The 19,728-nt window shown below is 42.5% G+C and overlaps 1 protein-coding gene across 1 annotated transcript; it reads left to right on the top strand.

Annotated features, from left to right (window-relative positions):
• The first annotated feature begins 2,048 nt into the window (after positions 1 to 2,048).
• On the top strand, positions 2,049 to 19,639 carry LOC117513443 (zona pellucida sperm-binding protein 3-like). The gene is made up of 6 exons (XM_034173624.1): positions 2,049 to 2,512; positions 2,587 to 2,702; positions 2,796 to 2,899; positions 18,269 to 18,443; positions 18,822 to 18,927; positions 19,607 to 19,639. Exons 1-6 carry the CDS (start codon positions 2,093 to 2,095, stop codon positions 19,637 to 19,639), a joined length of 954 nt encoding a protein of 317 aa, XP_034029515.1. The 5' UTR covers positions 2,049 to 2,092.
• The last annotated feature ends 89 nt before the right edge of the window (positions 19,640 to 19,728 follow it).

Genomic DNA, 19,728 nt, shown 5'->3' with positions numbered 1-19,728 from the left:
AGAAATACTGTATAATTTGTAAGCATTAAACAACAAGAAACAAGAAATACTGTATAATTTGTCAGCATTAAACAAGAAAAAAACAAGAAATACTGTATAATTTGTCAGCATTAAACAAGAAAAAAAACAAGAAATACTGTATAATTTGTCAGCATTAAACAACAAGAAAAAAAACAAGAAATACTGTATAATTTGTCAGCATTAAACAACAAGAAAAAAACAAGAAATACTGTATAATTTGTCAGCATTAAACAAGAAAAAACAAGAAATACTGTATAATTTGTCAGCATTAAACAACAAGAAAAAAGAAATACTGTATAATTTGTCAGCATTAAACAACAAGAAAAAACAAGAAATACTGTATAATTTGTCAGCATTAAACAAGAAAAACAAGAAATACTGTATAATTTGTCAGCATTAAACAACAAGAAAAAACAAGAAATACTGTATAATTTGTCAGCATTAAACAAGAAAAAACAAGAAATACTGTATAATTTGTCAGCATTAAATAACAAGAAAAAAAACAAGAAATACTGTATAATTTGTCAGCATTAAACAAGAAAAAACAAGAAATACTGTATAATTTGTCAGCATTAAACAAGAAAAAAAACAAGAAATACTGTATAATTTGTCAGCATTAAACAAGAAAAAACAAGAAATACTGTATAATTTGTCAGCATTAAACAAGAAAAAAAACAAGAAATACTGTATAATTTGTCAGCATTAAACAAGAAAAAAAAACAAGAAATACTGTATAATTTGTCAGCATTAAACAAGAAATACTGTATAATTTGTCAGCATTAAACAAGAAAAAAAACAAGAAATACTGTATAATTTGTCAGCATTAAACAAGAAAAAAACAAGAAATACTGTATAATTTGTCAGCATTAAACAAGAAAAAAAACAAGAAATACTGTATAATTTGTCAGCATTAAACAACAAGAAAAAAAACAAGAAATACTGTATAATTTGTCAGCATTAAACAAGAAAAAACAAGAAATACTGTATAATTTGTCAGCATTAAACAAGAAAAAAAAACAAGAAATACTGTATAATTTGTCAGCATTAAACAAGAAAAAAAAACAAGAAATACTGTATAATTTGTCAGCATTAAACAAGAAATACTGTATAATTTGTCAGCATTAAACAAGAAAAAAACAAGAAATACTGTATAATTTGTCAGCATTAAACAAGAAAAAAACAAGAAATACTGTATAATTTGTCAGCATTAAACAAGAAAAAAAACAAGAAATACTGTATAATTTGTCAGCATTAAACAAGAAAAAAAACAAGAAATACTGTATAATTTGTCAGCATTAAACAAGAAAAAAACAAGAAATACTGTATAATTTGTCAGCATTAAACAAGAAAAAAACAAGAAATACTGTATAATTTGTCAGCATTAAACAAGAAAAAAACAAGAAATACTGTATAATTTGTCAGCATTAAACAAGAAAAAAACAAGAAATACTACGGTGATCGCCTGTGTTAGCTTCACTAAAAGACAGTATTTAGGTAAAGTTGAGGCTGTGGCCCGCTCAGTTTCCTAATAAAATGAATTAAAAGAGTAAAAAGCGTAAAACAAAACTGTACCAGTATGCTAGCCATACGAAAGGGAAAATAAGTGTGTCTTCAGTCTGGACTTGAAAGTCTCCACTTGAAAGTCCACAATTCCACAATACCACAATTAAAAAAAAAAAAAAAAAACTGAAACAAGTTTTAAAAAAGAAGCAAGTTAACAATTTTTAAAAAGGGATACAAACAGGATAAAACAAAACAGTACAGTATTGAATAAATAGAATAAAATTGATGCCGGTAAAACTGTCATGTTGCTATTTAAGAAGTAAAACTCCGTCTTGCAATTCTGAATAGATAATGTTCGACTTTTTTTTTTTTTTTTGCGAAAACCGACTGGCAAAAAAAAAAAAAAGAAAAAAAAATGGACGTCCACTGAAGAAACACCACTAGGTGGCGCGATTGTTCCGCCTGGTCACCACCAGGTGTCATTAATTAGAGTTCCGTCACAATCAGAGTTGGGGAGTGTTTGTCGCTCGGTGTTAAATGCTGCAGTGTGAACTTTTAGATAGAGGTCATGTTGTTGGTGTTGGCGGTGCTCCTGTTGTGCTCCGGAGCAGCAGCACTACTAAATAACACCGACACGCGGAGTAAATCTCCGTACCTCCGCCTGCCCGTGTTCGTGCACTCCAGGCTGCCGCTCGTGCACAAAGAGTTCTTCGATCCGACGGCAGGAACCGGACTGGAGACTCTCCCCGGACAGGTCCGGGACATCCTGCTCCCGGTGCTACCGGGAACCGGCGCCCCGAGAGTTCCGGTGGAACCGGTCAGCATCAGGTGCAGCCGGAACAAGCTGCAGGTTCGAGTCCGGAAGAGTGTTTTAGGGCCCGGTACCTCTCAGTACCACCTCAGACTGGGAACCTGCAATGCCAGCCAGTACTCCAGGGACTCTATTGACTTTGATCACGACCTGGACCTCTGTGGAACCACGCGCACGGTGAGCGTGTGCACTGATCACGTCATGACAGGGTTCCTATAAAAGCTGTTATTGATCTGTTTGTATCTGAACAGGTGATCAATAACCAGATCGTTTTTTCAAACGTTCTGCATTATGACCCACCGAGAGGTCCGGGACCCATCCGGAGAACCGGTGCCTTCATGGTGCCGGTGGTCTGTCACTATAACAGGTGAGATTCTGCCGGGAAACGGTTTTTCAACTTAAAAAAACACAAATCACACTGTAAAACGTATTTTAATATTGGACACTGTCACGTTTTTAGGTATCATTACTCCTATAAAATTGGCTACAGGCCCAAGATACGGCTGAGAAAGATCCATAAACCGATGAAGAACCGAGAAAAACTCATTCTGACTGCTCGAAACGGTAACAGTCCGCTGACTCCGATACATTTCATCAGTGATTACAGTCTGCTATTATTTTATGTTTATGTTCATAAAATTTCGTAATTCTCTCTCTCTCTCTCTATTTAATATATATATATATATATATATATATATTTATATATTAAAGACCAAACACAAATTAAGTCTTAAAAATGTGATTTATTCCTACATACATTTGGTGATCTGAAGGATAAATAAATAGCTAAATGCATAAATGTAGGAGGTGGGCAGTTGTCATTTTTCCCCTATAAATAAATGTATTAAAGTATAAATAAGATTTTAAAAAATCAATTTATGCATATATTTCTATTGACTTGTTTCACAATGAGACAATCAAATGGGTTTCTAACAAACAGTCTGAAATCCAGACATTTGTTGTTTTTGAACAAAAGGTTGGTTGATCTCAAATTCAGCCAGTTTGTCTGTTCACTATTTGAGTCAACTAACAAGGGGGGGAAGTATCTAAAATAAAATAACAATAACAACAACAACAACAACAACAAAAAATAGAAGCTCCTCCTACACATTCTGTGGGAGGGACAGACACAACATCTTCTAAAGCATTCATTCACTTTTCTAGAATCAGAATTGAATTTAATGCCAAGTAAGTTCTCACATACAAGGAATTTGATCTGGTATTCTATGACCCTATGGTGAATTTTACAGTGTTAATTAACACCGCAGCAAGTGCCTATTGTCCTGTTCAAAATATTGTTAAATCAACTCTGTCATGGTGTAAATTAATCCTACTTGCTTGATTTAGCACGGGAGAAAACAGCATTATGAGTGTAACTACATGCACTCACTGTGCAGTGTTAATCTAACACTGGAAAATCTGACGTGTAATCATATAAAAACACTCGAATGAGTGCAGTGACATTTGACTGCAGTTTTCAAAATTTATGTATGTGTTGTGTATGTATATATGAAGAGTTCAGAACCAGTATCTCCAAAACCACAATTTTTTACTTGAGGCCAACATGTACCATCAGTGTGTAAAATATGAAAGAATTTGAACAAACTGTTTTCATTTTATTGATGAAAGTCTGTGCATTTCAGAATATGGTTTCCTTTAAATCTCCATTTTCAACTGCATTTTTCTCCATTTATAAAAAAAAAAACTTAACTGGGTTTTGCATCTGAACTCTTCATATATATATATATATATATATATATATATATATATACACACACACAGGGGCGTAGGTTTGCATATGGACCATAGGGACAAGTCACAACCAGTATTTTGGGATGGCAAAATATTCCCTACCAATATTTAGCATTTTTGTTTATATAACAAAATCATTCACTATTTTTTTGCGAACTCGATACTATAATTTTAGTCGTCACGTTTTGTGTTTTCGACGTGCCAGAATGACAGGGTTACCCATGTTGCAATTTCATTGGCTCACGTTCTTCTCACATGGACGTAAACAAAGCGTATCTCGTGGCAGGCAGTGCTTCATTTGTAAAGTGGGAGGTCCCGGAGCGCAGAGGATGGGTGGCTCCGGTGCAGTGTTGCCAGATGTACGATAATTATCGTATTTGTACGATAGTTTTGCCATCTGTACGATCTATAATGGGAAAAAACCCAATATGTACGATAATTTCAGTTGGTTGCCCAAACACGCATCTCTCTCTGACACCCAAGAATCATTTTGCAGGCGTTGCACTCAGGCGGCATCAAAGACACACCACACACAGGGCTGCTGCTGGCTTTGGGCTGCCGGGACAGTCATTTGAAAGCCCGCCCCCTCTCTATACAAAGTAATGAGTTCCCATCCAATCTCTGCAGGACAGGACAGGAAGATTCCCCAACCAACATCTTTTTTTTTTCTTTTTTTTCGAAACTATTTCAATAAATGCAATAACAAACGAACAAAACACAAGAGCAAAGAGATATACAAGAAAAAAAAAAAAAAAGTTAAAGTTCCTTATGGAGGTGTCAACATTTTTCTGTGTTCAACAAAATCTGCACAAGTGGCCATGGCATCGGATGACGACAGCGACCTCGAGGTTCAATTCGAATCTTTCTAGTCTGGTAATTAACACGTTTGTGTTACTTCACAGTCTTGCTTGTGCATTTGCGTTCTTTTTGTGCCATAGTTTCCCCATTACTATAATTACTGTTTAAAAATGTGACATAAAATTCTTTGTAAATTAAAAAAAAAACGCTAAAATAGCTACGTTGTATGCGTTTTGTTTGTGTGTGATAATTTTTTCCCAAAATACGATAATTTTGAGGTTTTGGTACGATAGTTTCATATTTCATATCTGGCAACACTGCTCTGGTGCAGAAAAACAAGAAGGGCGGGGGCTTGCGACCAATGCTGTGCGCCACACTTAAAATAAACTGCACACCCACACAAACACGCACACACACCTTCACAAATGACACTAACATCCTGCCTTTTCCTCAAAAAAATACTACATTTATGTTTGCTGTCTGTCTATGTACTTTTCTGTCACTTTTGCGCTCTTTTTCATACTTTTCCCTCGTTTCAAAAGTCACCGAACGCGCTTTACTGTAATATATGCAACATATAGCACACTGTTGGAAAGCACGGGTTCTTGGCTTGCTGTCAGTGTTGAAATTTTTCAGAGTGAGGGCTTACATGAGAACTTACGGTAATGAGAATCGGCGGCGCACTAGTGTGAAACTTCCGTGTTTTTCCTCTGCGTTATGACATCACAGGCTTACGTTTACCGTAATACACCATATATATCATTGGAAATCCCTTTTTTTTTTCTTTTTTTTTTTTTTTGGCAAATTAGGTTGCCAGATACCTACAACTGCATTATTGATGAAGAGAATAGATTATACATCTTGTTTGCAAAAACTTTTTTTTTGTTAGCTCCACAAGTATTTTTGTTGTTGTTGTCTTGTTCTCTCAGGTGTAGGCCTATAGAAGTGGTGTTTTATTCTTTTAGTGCAACTATGTAAAAAAAAAAAAAAAAAAAAACCCACTACTGCTGTCTTTGTCATCCATCTACTTTTGTTCTTGTTCTCTTTTGTTCATGATGCGTGTGTGTGTGTGTGTAATATATATACACACGCACAAGGTCTGTTAGAAAAGTATCGGACCTTTTTATTTTTTTCAAAAACCATATGGATTTGAATCATGTGATTGCATCAGCCAAGCTTGAACCTTCGTGCGCATGCGTGAGTTTTTTCACGCCTGTCGGTTGTGTCATTTGCCTGTGAGCAGGCTTTGTGTGAGCAGTGGTCCACCCCTCCCGTCGGAATCTCTTTGTCTGACAACTTCCTGAGAGACTGGCGCTTTGCTTTATCAAAATTTTTTCAGAACCTGTGAGGCACATCGAAGTGGACACCATTCGAGAAATTCAGCTGGTTTTCGGTGAAAATTTTAACGGCTGATGAGAGATTATGGAGTGTTACTGTCGCTTTAAGGACTTCCCACGGAGCGGGATGTCGCGCCGCGCTCCGAGCTGCCGTCGTCAGCCTGTTTCGAGCTGAAAACCTCCAAATTTAAGCCTCTGTTGACCCAGGACGTCGTGAGAGAACAGAGAACTTTCAGAAGAGGTCGGGATCAGCAGATTATCTGGACATTCCACTGTTAAAGGAGATTTTGTAATGAAAGACGTGCGGACGGATTGGCATGTTGGCAGGCAGCCGGCGCGCCGCCACAGGAAAAACACCTCCGTTGGAAGCCTTAAGGACAAGTTGGAACATGTCCAGCTGTTAAACAATTTCTCAGATACTCACTCAACTGAAAGCCATCAAAAGCCGCCTGGTTTTTACAAATGTTATCAACACGGAGGTTTTTTTCCTGTGGCGCCGCGCCAGCTGCCTGCCGACGTGCGAATCCGCCCGCACGTCTTTCATTACAAAATCTCCTTTAAAAGTGGAATGTCCGGATAAACTGCTGATCCCGACCTCTTCTGAAAGTTCTTTGTTCTCTCACGACGTCCTGGGTCAACAGAGGCTTAAATTTGGAGGTTTTCAGCTCGAAACAGGCTGACGACGGCGCCTCGGAGCGCGGTGCGACGTCCAGCTCCGTGGGAAGTCCTTAAAGCGACAGTAACACTCCATAATCTCTCATCAGCCGTTAAAATTTTCACCGAAAACCAGCTGAATTTCTCGAATGGTGTCCACTTCGATGTGCCTCACAGGTTCTGAAAAAATTTTGATAAAGCAAAGCGCCAGTCTCTCAGGAAGTTGTCAGACAAAGAGATTTCGACGGGGGGGTGGACCACTGCTCACTCAAAGCCTGCCCACAGGCGAATGACATAACCGACAGGCGTGAAAAAACTCACGCATGCGCACGAGGGTTCGAGGTTGGCTGATGTAATCGCACGTGATTCAAATCCATATAGTTTTTGAAAAAAATAAAAAGGTCAGCTTATTTTCTCACAGACCTCGTGTGTGTGTGTGTGTGTGTGTGTGTGTGTGTGTGTGTGTGTGTGTGTGTGTGTATATAGATTGCTGATGACAAAACTTGTATAAACTTTGATTAAAGAATGATAATTTTTACTTGTCCCAGTGAGATACGAGTATAATTGAGAATAGAAGGGAAGAAAGTGTCAAAGTAATAAAAAGAAAATAAATCAAATAGCTAATCATGGCAGACATAGATGATGAGGGATTAATTTTACATTGTCCGAAGAACAAAAATAAGGAAATGAGAGAATTAGTGCAGTTATTACTTGAAAATGTCGACGTTCTAATAAGCCACCTGTCTCGTCCGCATAAGTTGCGAGTGGAAAGAATGCCACCAGTTTGCTTCAGCAGATTGTACAGTGTGTGTGGCATCAGTGCATTCGATTAAATAGAAATAGATTATTCGCTGATTTTAAACTTGGGTTAAAGTGATCTGAAAATGCTGTTTTGTGCAGCACCCAGCTGACAAAGGAGTATCAGCTGGTTAAATAAATATTAATAAATTGTGGAATGAGCTTTCATAAGTGTGTATTATATGTAATATTAATGATGTTGGGAAAAGACTAAAATTACTTAATAAAGGTTAGAAAATGATTGTGTGTGTGTGTTGATACGTATTCTGTAAAGTAGTGACTTCAGTTTTACTGCCTGAATGCTTTGTTGTGATAAATATCACACCATTCATTTAGCAGTTGAATTAGAAGTCTCAGTTTATCCATATTAATTAGCCTCGGGTTTTTTGTTTACATCAGGTTTTCCATCCTGAGATCTTCTGTCAGAGCAAATTCATAGAATGGGAATGCTTTGCTCAATTTGGTGGGTCACATGACAGTCACTTAGACATCGTATATTCTACTAATATAAGAATATACAGTGAGAAAAATAAGTATTTGAACACCCTGCGGTTTTGCAAGTTCTCCCACTTAGAAATCATGGAGGGGTCTGAAATTTTCATCTTAGGTGCATGTCCACTGTGAGAGACATAATAAAAAAAAATCCGGAAATCACAATGTATGATTTTTTTTTTTTTTTTTTTTTTTTTTTAATATAATTTATTTGTATGTTACTGCTGCAAATAAGTATTTGAACACCTGTGAAAATCAATGTTAATATTTGGTACAGTAGCCTTTGTTTGCAGTTACAGAGGTCAAACGTTTCCTGTAGATTTTCATGAGGTTTGCACGCACTGCAGCAGGGATTTTGGTCCACTCCTCCATACAGATCTTCTCTAGATCTTTGAGGTTTGGAGTTTCAGCTCCCTCCAAGATTTTCTATTGAGTTCAGGTCTGGAGACTGGCCAGGCCACTCCAGGACCTTGAAATGCTTCTTATGGAGCCCCTCCTTAGTTGCCCTCGCTGTGTTTGGGGTTATTGTCATGCTGGAAGACCCAGCCATGACCCATCTTCAATGCTCTTACTGAGGGAAGGAGGTTGTTTGCCAAAATCTCACAATACGTGACCCCATCCATCCTCTCTTCAATACGGTGCAGTCGTCCTGTCCCCTTTGCAGAAGAGCACCCCCAGAGTGTGATGTTTCCACCTCCATGCTTCACGTTTGGGATGGTTTTCTTTGGGTTCTTCTCATCCTCTAAACATGGTAAGTGGAGTTGATTCCAAAAAGCTCTATTCTGCTCTCATCTGACCACATGACCTTCTCCCATGCCTCCTCTGGATCATCCAGATGGTCACTGGTGAACTTCAAACAGGCCTGGGCTTGAGCAGGGGGACCTTGCTGCCCTGCAGGATTTTAAACCATGACAGCATCATGTTACTAATGTAATCTTTGTGACTGTGGTCCCAGCTCTCTTCAGGTCATTGACCAGGTCCTCCTGTGTAGTTCTGAGCTTTCTCAGAATCATCCTTACCCCACAAAGTGAGTTCTTGCATGGAATCCCAGACCGAGGGAGATTGACAGTCATCTTGTGTTTCTTCCACTTTCTAATAAATAATCATAACAGTTGTTGTCTTCTACCAAACTGCTTGCCTGTTGTCCTGTAGTCCATCCCAGCCTTGTGCAGGTCTACAGTTTTGTCCCTGGTGTCCTTAGACAGCTCTTTGATCTTGGCTATGGTGGACAGGTTGGAGTGTGATTGAGTGTGTGAACAGGTGTCTTTTATACAGGTAAGTTCAAATATTAACAGGTCTGTGAGAGCCAGAATTCTTGCTGGTTGGTAGGTGTTCAAATACTTATTTGCAGCAGTAACATACAAATATTAAAAAAAATCCATACATTGTGATTTCCAGATTTTTTTTTTTTTTTTGATTGTCTCTCACAGTGGACATGCACCTAAGATGAAAATTTCAGACCCCTCCATGATTACTAAGTGGGAGAACTTGCAAAACCGCAGGGTGTTCAAATACTTATTTTCCTCACTGTACATGAATGAGATTCATTTCTCTATGATATACTCCGTGTAAATAGTGTAGTGTTTTCATATTTCAGAAATGATTGAATAATCTTACTTTCACCCTGGCTGGCAGGTGTTTAGTTTTATTTGACATTTTTTGGAGAAGTGCTCTGTGAAGGTTCTCTGCCAACGACTCCGCCTCTGTGTGGAGGGGGTTGAAAGAGATCACCAACTACAAGCCCAAAGCACCTCGTTCTATTGACAAGCTGAAGCTGGCCAATGACCTGAATGTCTTCTATTCCCGTTTTGAAGTCATGGACTCACACCTCCCCACCCCCCACACAACTGTATATTCAAACACTCTGGACCTCCCCCTCTTGGTTCAAGAGGAGGATGTGAGAAGACACTTCATAAGGCTGAATCCATGTAAGGCCACGAGCCCAGACTGTGTCTCTCCTGCCACCCTGAGACACTGCGCGGATGAGCTGGCCCCAGTCTTCACAGTGATCTTCAACACCTCCCTGGAGTCATGCCACGTTCCAGTCTGTTTCAAGTCCTCCATCATAGTTCCAGTCCCCAAGAAACCACGCGTCACTGGACTTAATGACTACAGACGTGAGGCCTGTGGCTCTCACGTCTGTAGTCATGAAGACCTTCAAACACCTGATTTTATCCCACCTGAAGTCCATCACCGACACCCCCCCCAGACCCCCTGCAGTTTGCCTACAGAGCCAACAGGTCTGTAGACGACGCCATAAACCTGGCCCTGCACTCCATCCTGCAGCACCTGGACTCCCCAGGAACCTATGCTAGGATCCTGTTTGTGGACTTCAGCTCTGCATTCAACACCATCCTTCCGGCTTTGCTCCAGGACAAGCTTTCTCTGCTCCACGTGCCCAAACTCCAACCTGCAGGTGGATCACAGACTTCCTGACGGACCGGAGTCAGCATGTGAGGCTGGGAAAGAATGTCTCGAACCCTCAGGCTCTCAGCACAGGATCTCCACAGGGCTGTGTCCTTCCGCTCTGCTCTTGTCCCTGTACACTAACTGCTGCACCTCCAGCCACGACTCCGTAACGCTCATCAAGTTTGCGGCCGACACCACCCTCATCGGACTCATTTTCAGATGGGGATGAGTCTGCCTACAGGGAGGGAGGTGGACAGCTGGTGACCTGGTGCAGCAAGCAACAACTTGAGCTCAATGCCCAGAAAACAGTGGAGATGATCGTGGACTTCAGGAAGCCACAACCCCCTCGCCCTTCCCAACAGCCCCATCACCACTGTGGACTGTCACCGCTTCCTCGGCACCACCATCACCCAGGACCTCAACGTGGGAGTCAACCATCAGCTCCCTCATCAAGAAGGCCCAGCAGAGGATGTCCTTCCTGCGGCAGCAGAAGAAGGCCCAGCTGATGGTGCAGTTCTACACGGCCATCATCGAGTCCATCCTCTGCTCCTCCATCATGGTGTGGTACACCGGGGCCAGGGACAGACAAGACTGCAGCGCATTGTGGCCTCTGCTGAGAAGGTGATCGGCTGTAGCCTTCCATCTCTCCACAACCTGCATGTCTCCAGGACTCTGGGCCGAGCAGGTCGGGCCACAGCTGACCCTTCTCACCCTGCACATGGTTTATTCGAACCACTCCCCTCGGGCAGGAGGCTACGGTCCATCCGGACCAGAACCTCCCGCCATAAGAACAGTTTCTTCTCCTCTGCCGTTAGTCATGAACACTTCATAACTCAGTCACCTTAACTCTGTCACTTTATCATTTTATCACAGGTCACTTTAGACAAATGTACTCTGGTTTTTAATTGCACTCCTCCCACTGCACTGTTGTTCTTTGTGTCGTTGTACATAGCCTTTCATATTTCTATTTCATATTTTATCTTATTTTAGCACATATTTTATATTGCTATCTGTTTAATGTTGCACCATCATACCAAAGCAAATTCCTAGTCTGTGAATCTGTCATTGGCAATGGCAATAAACTGAGTCTGAAAGTGTTGCTGCAGGTGGGTTAAGAGCTGTCTTTAATATTAATATCTTTAATATGATGCAAGCGGATGAAACGTACTTTCAACCATGATTATTTCCAATCTTTAACTTAACTTCATAATGAAATTAAGGATCAGACGAGTATCTTGTGTTTTGGCAGACATAATGTGTTTGACAAAATGATGCTATTATTTTCCATCTGGACCCCTGACTAACAAATTCATTCAGATCTATTATATAAATACTCTGATCTTTTGTATTTGTTTTGACAAATAGTGGCTGTACAAATGTGGGACTGAGTTTGAATAAATGTAATAGCATGGATAATGCAGATTTATCCTGAAACGCTCTTAAAAACATTGATCATGTCCACATTGATTTCTATTGATGTCTGGTTGTTAAATGCTAACCCAGATGGCGGTGCTCTGGCAACAGCCAGCGAATGAGTGGATCGACCCGGTCCTCCATCTAGTGAGTAAATACAAATTGATGGAAAGATCTCAGGAAATATGGACAGTTTGGTGCACTCTCTGTTTTACAGATCTGTGCAAACAGTGCATCAGTCTAGACATGATCTCCAGTTGTTTAGTTACTCTGGATGTGGCATATCATGGTAATTTAGTACTGCCTCCAACAAGTAATATGTATTGTTAATAATTAGACATACTAGAAAGTGTTCATTACTGCACTGTCCAGTTAAGAATAAATAAGACACTAGTGTGTTGCACATGGGGTTCCATGAGCTTGAGATTGGGTAGTGTTTATAAAATAGGTAGCTGACATTTTTCAAGGGTGGTCATAATTAAACAATGAGTTGAATGGTGGGTGAGTCCAGAATGTTTTTAGAACAGCAACTCGACCCTTTCATTTTCTGTTAATTTACTGTCTTAATGTATTTATAAATTGCTTAGGTTGTTGTGTATATACTTATTATTCTATTTTGCCATTTAATTTTTTATTTTTTTTTTTAATGGACCACAGTGGAAGTAAGAGTTTCACTTTCTTGTGTCATCCATGTATTTTTAACACGTTTACAATTATATGCACTACTCATGCTTTTAATATAAAGATGATTTTCTGCCCCAACTGAAAAGGCGTGTGAGTTCAAAATGTAATTAGCAGCATGGCTAATATCCGAGGTCTTCAAAACTATCAGTCATACCACTGTTCTGTTTTTGCCACATTCAGCCTTGACCCAAAATACATAAGCATATCAAAACAACAAATGTCAGCTGTGCTATTTGTTCCTGCTCGAAGTTGCACATGAGCCACAGCTGCTGTAAGCAGGTGGTTTAATTTGATGAACAAAGACAGTGGCTAAAGGCCATTAAAACCAGTACACATTTCACTTATGGTACTACCATGAAACTTAAGTCACTCATGGTAATAGCAACTGAGACTCATCTAAACTGAGTAAACAATTGAGCTACAAAACGCAATGAATCAATAACACAACACTGTTAGACTAACATAAACCACAATTTTCAATTTATTTTCATTTATATAGCGCCAAATCACAACAGAGTTGCCTCAAAGCGCTTCACACAGGTAAGGTCAAACCTTACCAACCCCCAGAGCAACAGTGGTAAAGAAAAACTCCCTCTGAGGAAGAAACTCAAGCAGACCAGACTCAACGGGGTGACCCTCTGCTTGGGCCATGCTACAAACATAAATTACAGAACAATTCACGGACGAATATACACGAAATGCTATTGGCGCACAGGACAGGAGGATCGCCAACACAATACAACTCCCATCTCTGGATGGAGCTGCACCTTATACAGAGAGGAAAAAAACAATCAGGCATCAGACAAAAAAATACTATATAATTTGCCAGCATTAAACAAGAAAAACAGAAATACTAAGGTGATCGCCGGCTACTATCCCTAAACTTCACTAAAAGACCCAGAATTGAGGTAGTTGAGGCCGCAGCTTGCTCCAATTACTAATAAATGAATTAAGAGTCAAAAGCGTAAACAAAACTGTACCAGTGTGCTAGCCATATGAAAGGGAAAAAAAATGTCTTGAGTCTGGACCTTGAAAGTCTCCACAGAATCTGTTTTATTGATGCAGGGAGATCATTCCACAGAACAGGGGCACGATAAGAGAAAGCTCTGTGACCCGCAGACTTCTTAGTCATCTTAGGGACACAAAGTAGTCCTGCACCCTGAGAATGTAAAGCCCGGGCCGGTACGTAAGGTTTAATTAGGTCAGCTAAGTAGGTAGGTGCCACAGTCCATGAATAATTTTATAGGTAGTAGCAGAACCTTAAAATCTGATCTCAACTGGGACAGAAGCCAGTGAAAGGATGCCAAAATGGGGTAATGTGGTCAAACTTTCTGCTTTGTGTCAAAAGTTGGCTGCAGCATTTTGAACCAGTTGGAGACCCCTAATGCTAGACTGCGTGTAAACCAGAAAATAGAACATTGCAGTCGTCCAACTAGAAGAGATAAATGCATGATCAGTAACATTTAAAACCTCAAAACCCTGAATCCCATGGTGTGCATTGCAGCACAGCCTCCATTGTTTAACATTGCCCCCCAGGTATTTGCATGATCAAAGGACTAGCTGCCACCTTTCGTGGTGGGGGAGTTTGCGTACCCGGATGATGCTAGGAGCTATGTTGTCGGGGGCTTTGTGCTCCCTGTAGGGTCTCCCTAGGCAAACAGGTTCTAGGTGGTGGGTCAGACTAAGGGCAGCTCAGAACCTCCATGACCAGTGAAAGATCAAGCACCGAGACGTCGCCCGGAATGGCGGAGCCGGGGTCCCACCCTGGAGGCAGGCCTGGGGTTGGGGCTCGCGCACGAGTGCCTGGCGGTTGGGCCTTAGCCCATGGGGCCCGGCCGGGCTCAGCCCGAAGGAGCAACATGGGCCCGCCCTCCTGTGGGTTCACCACCTGCAGAGGGGGCCATGGGGGTCGGGTGCAGAGAGGATTGGGTGGCGGGCGAGGGTGGGTGGCCTGGCGGCCCGGTCCATGCTCACAGCCCCTGGCTGTTGGGACGTGGAATGTCACCTCGCTGGGGGGCAAGGAGCCGAAGCTTGTGCGGGAGGTTGAGAGATACCGACTAGATAGTCGGGCTCACCTCCACGCACAGCATGAGCTCTGGTACCCAACTCCTGGAGAGGGGCTGGGCGCTTCATTTTTCTGGTGTTGCCCACGCGGAGAGCTGGGGTTGCATTGCTTATTGCTCCCCAGCTCAGTCGCCATGTGTTGGAGTTCACTCCGGTGAACGAGAGGGTCGCGTCCCTACGCCTTCGGGTCAAGGACAGGTCTCTCACCGTTGTCTCAGCCTACGGGCCGAACGGCAGTGTAGAGTACCCGACCTTCCTGGAGTCTCTGGGATGGGTACTAGATAGCGCTCCGACTGGGGACTCCATTGTCTCCTGGGGGATTTCAACACCCACGTGGGCGGCGGCAGTGAGACCTGGAGGGGGGTGATCGGGAAGCACGGCCTCCCCGATCTGAACCCGAGTGGTGTTCAGTTGTTGGACTTCTGTGCTAGTCACAGTTTGTCCATCACGAACACCGTGTTCGAGCACAAGGGTGTCCATAAGTGCACGTGGCACCAGGACACCCTGAGTCGGAGGTCAATGATCGGCTTTGTAGTCGTATCATCTGACCTTCGGCCACGTGTCTCGGACACTCGAGTAAAGAGAGGGGCAGAGCTGTCGACTGATCACCACCTGGTTGTGAGTTGGATCCGCTGGGAGGGGAGGAAGCCGGTCAGACCTGGCAGGCCCAAACGTATCGTGAGGGTCTGCTGGGAACGACTGGCGGAACCCTCTGTGCCACAGTCCGTGCGGTCGCAGAGGCAAAAACTCGGGTCTGGGAGGAGTTCAGGGAGGCTATGGAGGAGGACTATCGGTCGGCCTCAAAGAGATTCTGGCAAACCGTCCGATGCCTCAGGAGGCGGAAGCAGCTCTCCACCGGCACTGTTTACGGTGCGGTGGGGAGCTGTTGACCCTGACTGGGGATGTTGTCGGGCGGTGGAAGGAGTACTTCGAGGATCTCCTCAATCCCATCGTCACGTCTTCCAAAGAGGAAGCAGAGACTGGGGACCCAGAGGCGGACTCATCCATTACCCAGGCAGAAGTCACCGAGGTGTTTAGAAAGCTCCTCTGTGGCAAGGCTCCTGGGGTGGATGAAATCGGTCCTGAGTACCTTAAGTCTCTGGATGTTGTGGGACTGTCTTGGCTGACACGCCTCTGCAACATCGCGTGGCGATCAGGGACAGTGCCTCTGGATTGGCAGACCGGGGTGGTGGTCCCTCTGTTTAAGAAGGTGGACCGGAGGGTGTGTTCCAACTATAGGGGGATCACACTCCTCAGCCTCCCCGGTAAGGTCTATTCCAGAGTACTGGAGAGGAGAATTTGACCGATGGTCGAACCTCAGATTCAGGAGGAGCAGTGTGGTTTTCGTCCTGGTCGCAGCACACTGGACCAGCTCTACACGCTCCATCGGGTGCTCGAGGGTTCATGGGAGTTCACCCAACCAGTCCACATGTGTTTTGTGGATCTGGAGAAGGCGTTCGACTGTGTCCCTCGGAGCACCCTGTGGGGAGTGCTCTGGGAGTACGGGGTCCGGGGTCCTTTGCTAAGGGCTATCTGGTCCCTGTACGACCGCAGCAGGAGCTTGGTTCGCATTGCCGGTAGTAAGTCAAACCTGTTTCCAGTACACGTTGGCCTCCGCCAGGGCTGCCCTTTGTCACAGGTTCTGTTCATTATTTTTATGGACAGAATTTCTAGGCGCAGCCAGGGTGTAGTGGGGATCTGGTTTGGGAACCACAGAATCTCGTCTCTGCTGTTTGCCGACAATGTGGTTCTGTTGGCTTCATCAAATCAGGACCTTCAGCGTGCACTGGGGCGGTTTGCAGCCGAGTGTGAGGCGTCCGGGATGAAAATCAGCACCTCCAAATCCGAGGCCATGGTTCTCGACTGGAAAAAGGTGCTTTTCTCTCTTCAGGTCGGTGGAGTGTCCTTGCCTCAAGTGGAGGAGTTTAAGTATCTTGGGGTCTTGTTCACCAGTGAGGGACGGATGGAGCGTGAGATCGATAGACGGATCGGTGCAGCATCTGCAGTGATGCGGTCGCTGTATCGGACCGTCATGGTGAAGAGAGAGCTGAGTATGGGGGCAAAGCTCTCGATTTACTGATCGATCTACGTTCCGATCCTCACCTATGGTCATGAGATTTGGTTCATGACCGAAAGAACGAGATCGCGGTACAAGCGGCCGAGATGAGTTTCCTCCGCAGGGTGACTGGGCGCTTCCTTAGAGAAAGGGTGAGGAGCTCGGAGTCGAGCCGCTGCTCCTCCATGTCGAAAGGAGTCAGTTGAGATGGCTCAGGCATCTTTTCTGGATGCCCCCTGGACGCCTCGCTGGAGAGGTGTTCCGGGCACGTCCCATTGAGAGGAGGCCCCGGGGAAGACCCAGGACACGCTGGAAGGATTACATCTCTCGGCTGGCTTGGGAACGCCTTGGGGTTCCCCCGGAGGAGCTAGGGGAGGTGTGTGTGGATCGGGAGGTCTGGGCAGCTTTTCTTGAGCTGCTGCCCCTGCGACCCGACTCCTGATAAAGCGGAAGAAAATGGATGGATGGATGGAAGACATACAAGAAGCCACTTGGCTTTTATAATGTAGATTGTCTGAGCTCATTTAGATCTCTACTGCTGATACCCATGCACTTCCTGTGTTTGCTCATTTCTGGGTAAAGATTTGTCACACTGGTTAAAGATGAGTAGAGCAGCCACAGACTTGATAGCAAAAATATTTTAGGTATTTTTACATAAAAAAAAAAGATCTGTTGTAGCTTCCTGAGAAATGGTATAACATAACCCTGTTAAGTACTGAACTTTATCACATATTGCAACAAAAATCTGCCCTATACTAGTAAACCAGCCCTCATGAAATACAAGAAAATGAGGGCTGATAAATCATAAACCAGCTGATTGTAATTAGTTTAGCTCTTCAGGCAGGTTGACGAGTTAATTATTGAGATCACCTGTTTTAGGTGCACATGTAGAAGCAACACATGGGAGGGTTTTTACTTTCTGAAGCCGGAGTTTTACACATCTGCAGAAAATATTGTCTGTCTGTGGGTAGCTATCACTGTCATGATTCATGTGTATGATATATGGTTCTTGTTCTTTATTTTGTTGTAATATGTGATAAATATCACATGAACAGATGTGATAAGGTATACATACCTGAGCCTGGTGTTATGGGGGGGGGGGTGAATAACCCTGCAAACAAGGATGGAACCAGGATTTTGTAAAGGGGGTGCATGGACATGGAAATTTTAGGTGCAATTTCCAGCATTTTGGTGCATATTTTACTACAAAATGCACTGCAGAGAAAAGAAACTTAATATGTATATGTACGATAACAAACTGGCAGCCAGAGAAGGGAAGAAAGAACGGGTGAAATACAATCATATGCAAGACACGTCTGTTCTGTCTGTCATGAACCACTCGCTGACGTCAAACACCATTTGATGCCACCAGCCTTGGACTGTGACACATGAAGCTCAGTCTCAAGGTTTGGGGTTTAAACTGAATTCGATGTCCAGCTGACGGTGTGAAATGACAACCTGCTCCTTTTCCTTTAGCTGAGTGGGAAAGGCTTTCTGCATCAGATCACTATTCCCTTGGGAAGCCGATGTATTTCCAGGCTGAGGCTCCATCCGTGTCCCAACATGAACGACTGTACATCCACATGTGTTACGCAACTCCCAGGAACCCTCGCACCTCCACACCTCAGTTTCCAGTTGTGGCAAACTTTGGGTAATGTAAAACCTCACACAAATGAGACATCTATTTTTATTTAGCTTCCTATCCCCCAGAAGACAAAGTTGTATTGTTTTGGTGAAACTTTGTTCACACACAAGTTGGTTAAAGTAAAGCGGGGCTCTGTGTTGGAGTACGCATTTTTGTCTTTGTAAAATGATGCACAAAACAACAGTGTGGTTCTATGTCATTAACATTATTTGTACTGTGTTCACAGTACAAAATATTTTGCTCACTAAGCACTGGAAATGAGGCCTCGGAGCAGCATAGTGTGACATTTTGTTTTTGTTGTATGTAAAGTTACTTTAAGATGTATATTAAGCAATGTATTAACAAATGTGCATGAGATTGTTTGTGTGTCTCTTCCTGATCAAGGTGTATGGTTGAAAGCAAGTACAGTCACTCCAGATTCATCCCATACAAAAATAACATTGTGCGATTCACTGTGGATTCATTTTTGTTCAAGGGGATAACATCTCAAGTGAGTAATACTTTGAATTCCTATATGAACAAAATAAAACTTGTATTCACACATCTATGTTTATAGTTATCCTGCACATTGGGGAAGTGACTATAGCAGAGTTTTTTTTTTTTTTTTTTTTTTTTAATTGTTTGTGTGTGTGTGTAAACAAGATGACTCAAACTGCTGGATTGATTTCCTTCAGCGTAGTGGGAAGATTGTTTGGATAGATATCGAGAACATAGTGGGAACTTATTTGGATAGATATCTAGAAGTGATTCGATTTTGGAGTAGTTTGGCCAAAGAAAAGTCAGAAAAACTTATACACACACGAAGTCTAGATGGATGATCTAAAGCATATATTGATCAGCAAAATATCTACTTGTAAGTCACACAAAAGTCCTAAATTGAAGTTTATATATACTGTAAAACTTGCATATAATGAATTGAGGTGGACCAGCAAATTTTCACCATAATAATCAAAATCTGTTATGTATAAAATGAACAAAACCCGCTATATGTTTAAAATGGACAAAATCTGTTATCTATAAAACGGACAAAATCATTTTTTTCCCAAGTGTGCTGCAGAGTGGTACCTTTAAAATCCTAAAGCCTGATTTTCTTCTGCAACTCTGTGGCCATGCAATGACCTCACCACACGCATGATCCTTTTAAAGTTCTTCGTTGCATCTTTATGCAGTTGCCGCAGGAACAGCGGCTTTTTCTGGATTAATTTGTCCCTCAACAAGCTCCACTTCTTTATACAATCAACCTCCAAACCAACAATATGGTACATATAATTTCTCTCCATGATTTGCGGGT

Source organism: Thalassophryne amazonica, chromosome 7, assembly GCF_902500255.1.
Source record: "Thalassophryne amazonica chromosome 7, fThaAma1.1, whole genome shotgun sequence".
In the NCBI taxonomy this organism is placed as follows: domain Eukaryota; kingdom Metazoa; phylum Chordata; class Actinopteri; order Batrachoidiformes; family Batrachoididae; genus Thalassophryne; species Thalassophryne amazonica.
The sequence above is the reverse complement of the archived record's forward strand: the minus strand, read 5'-3'. Positions and strand labels throughout refer to the sequence as shown.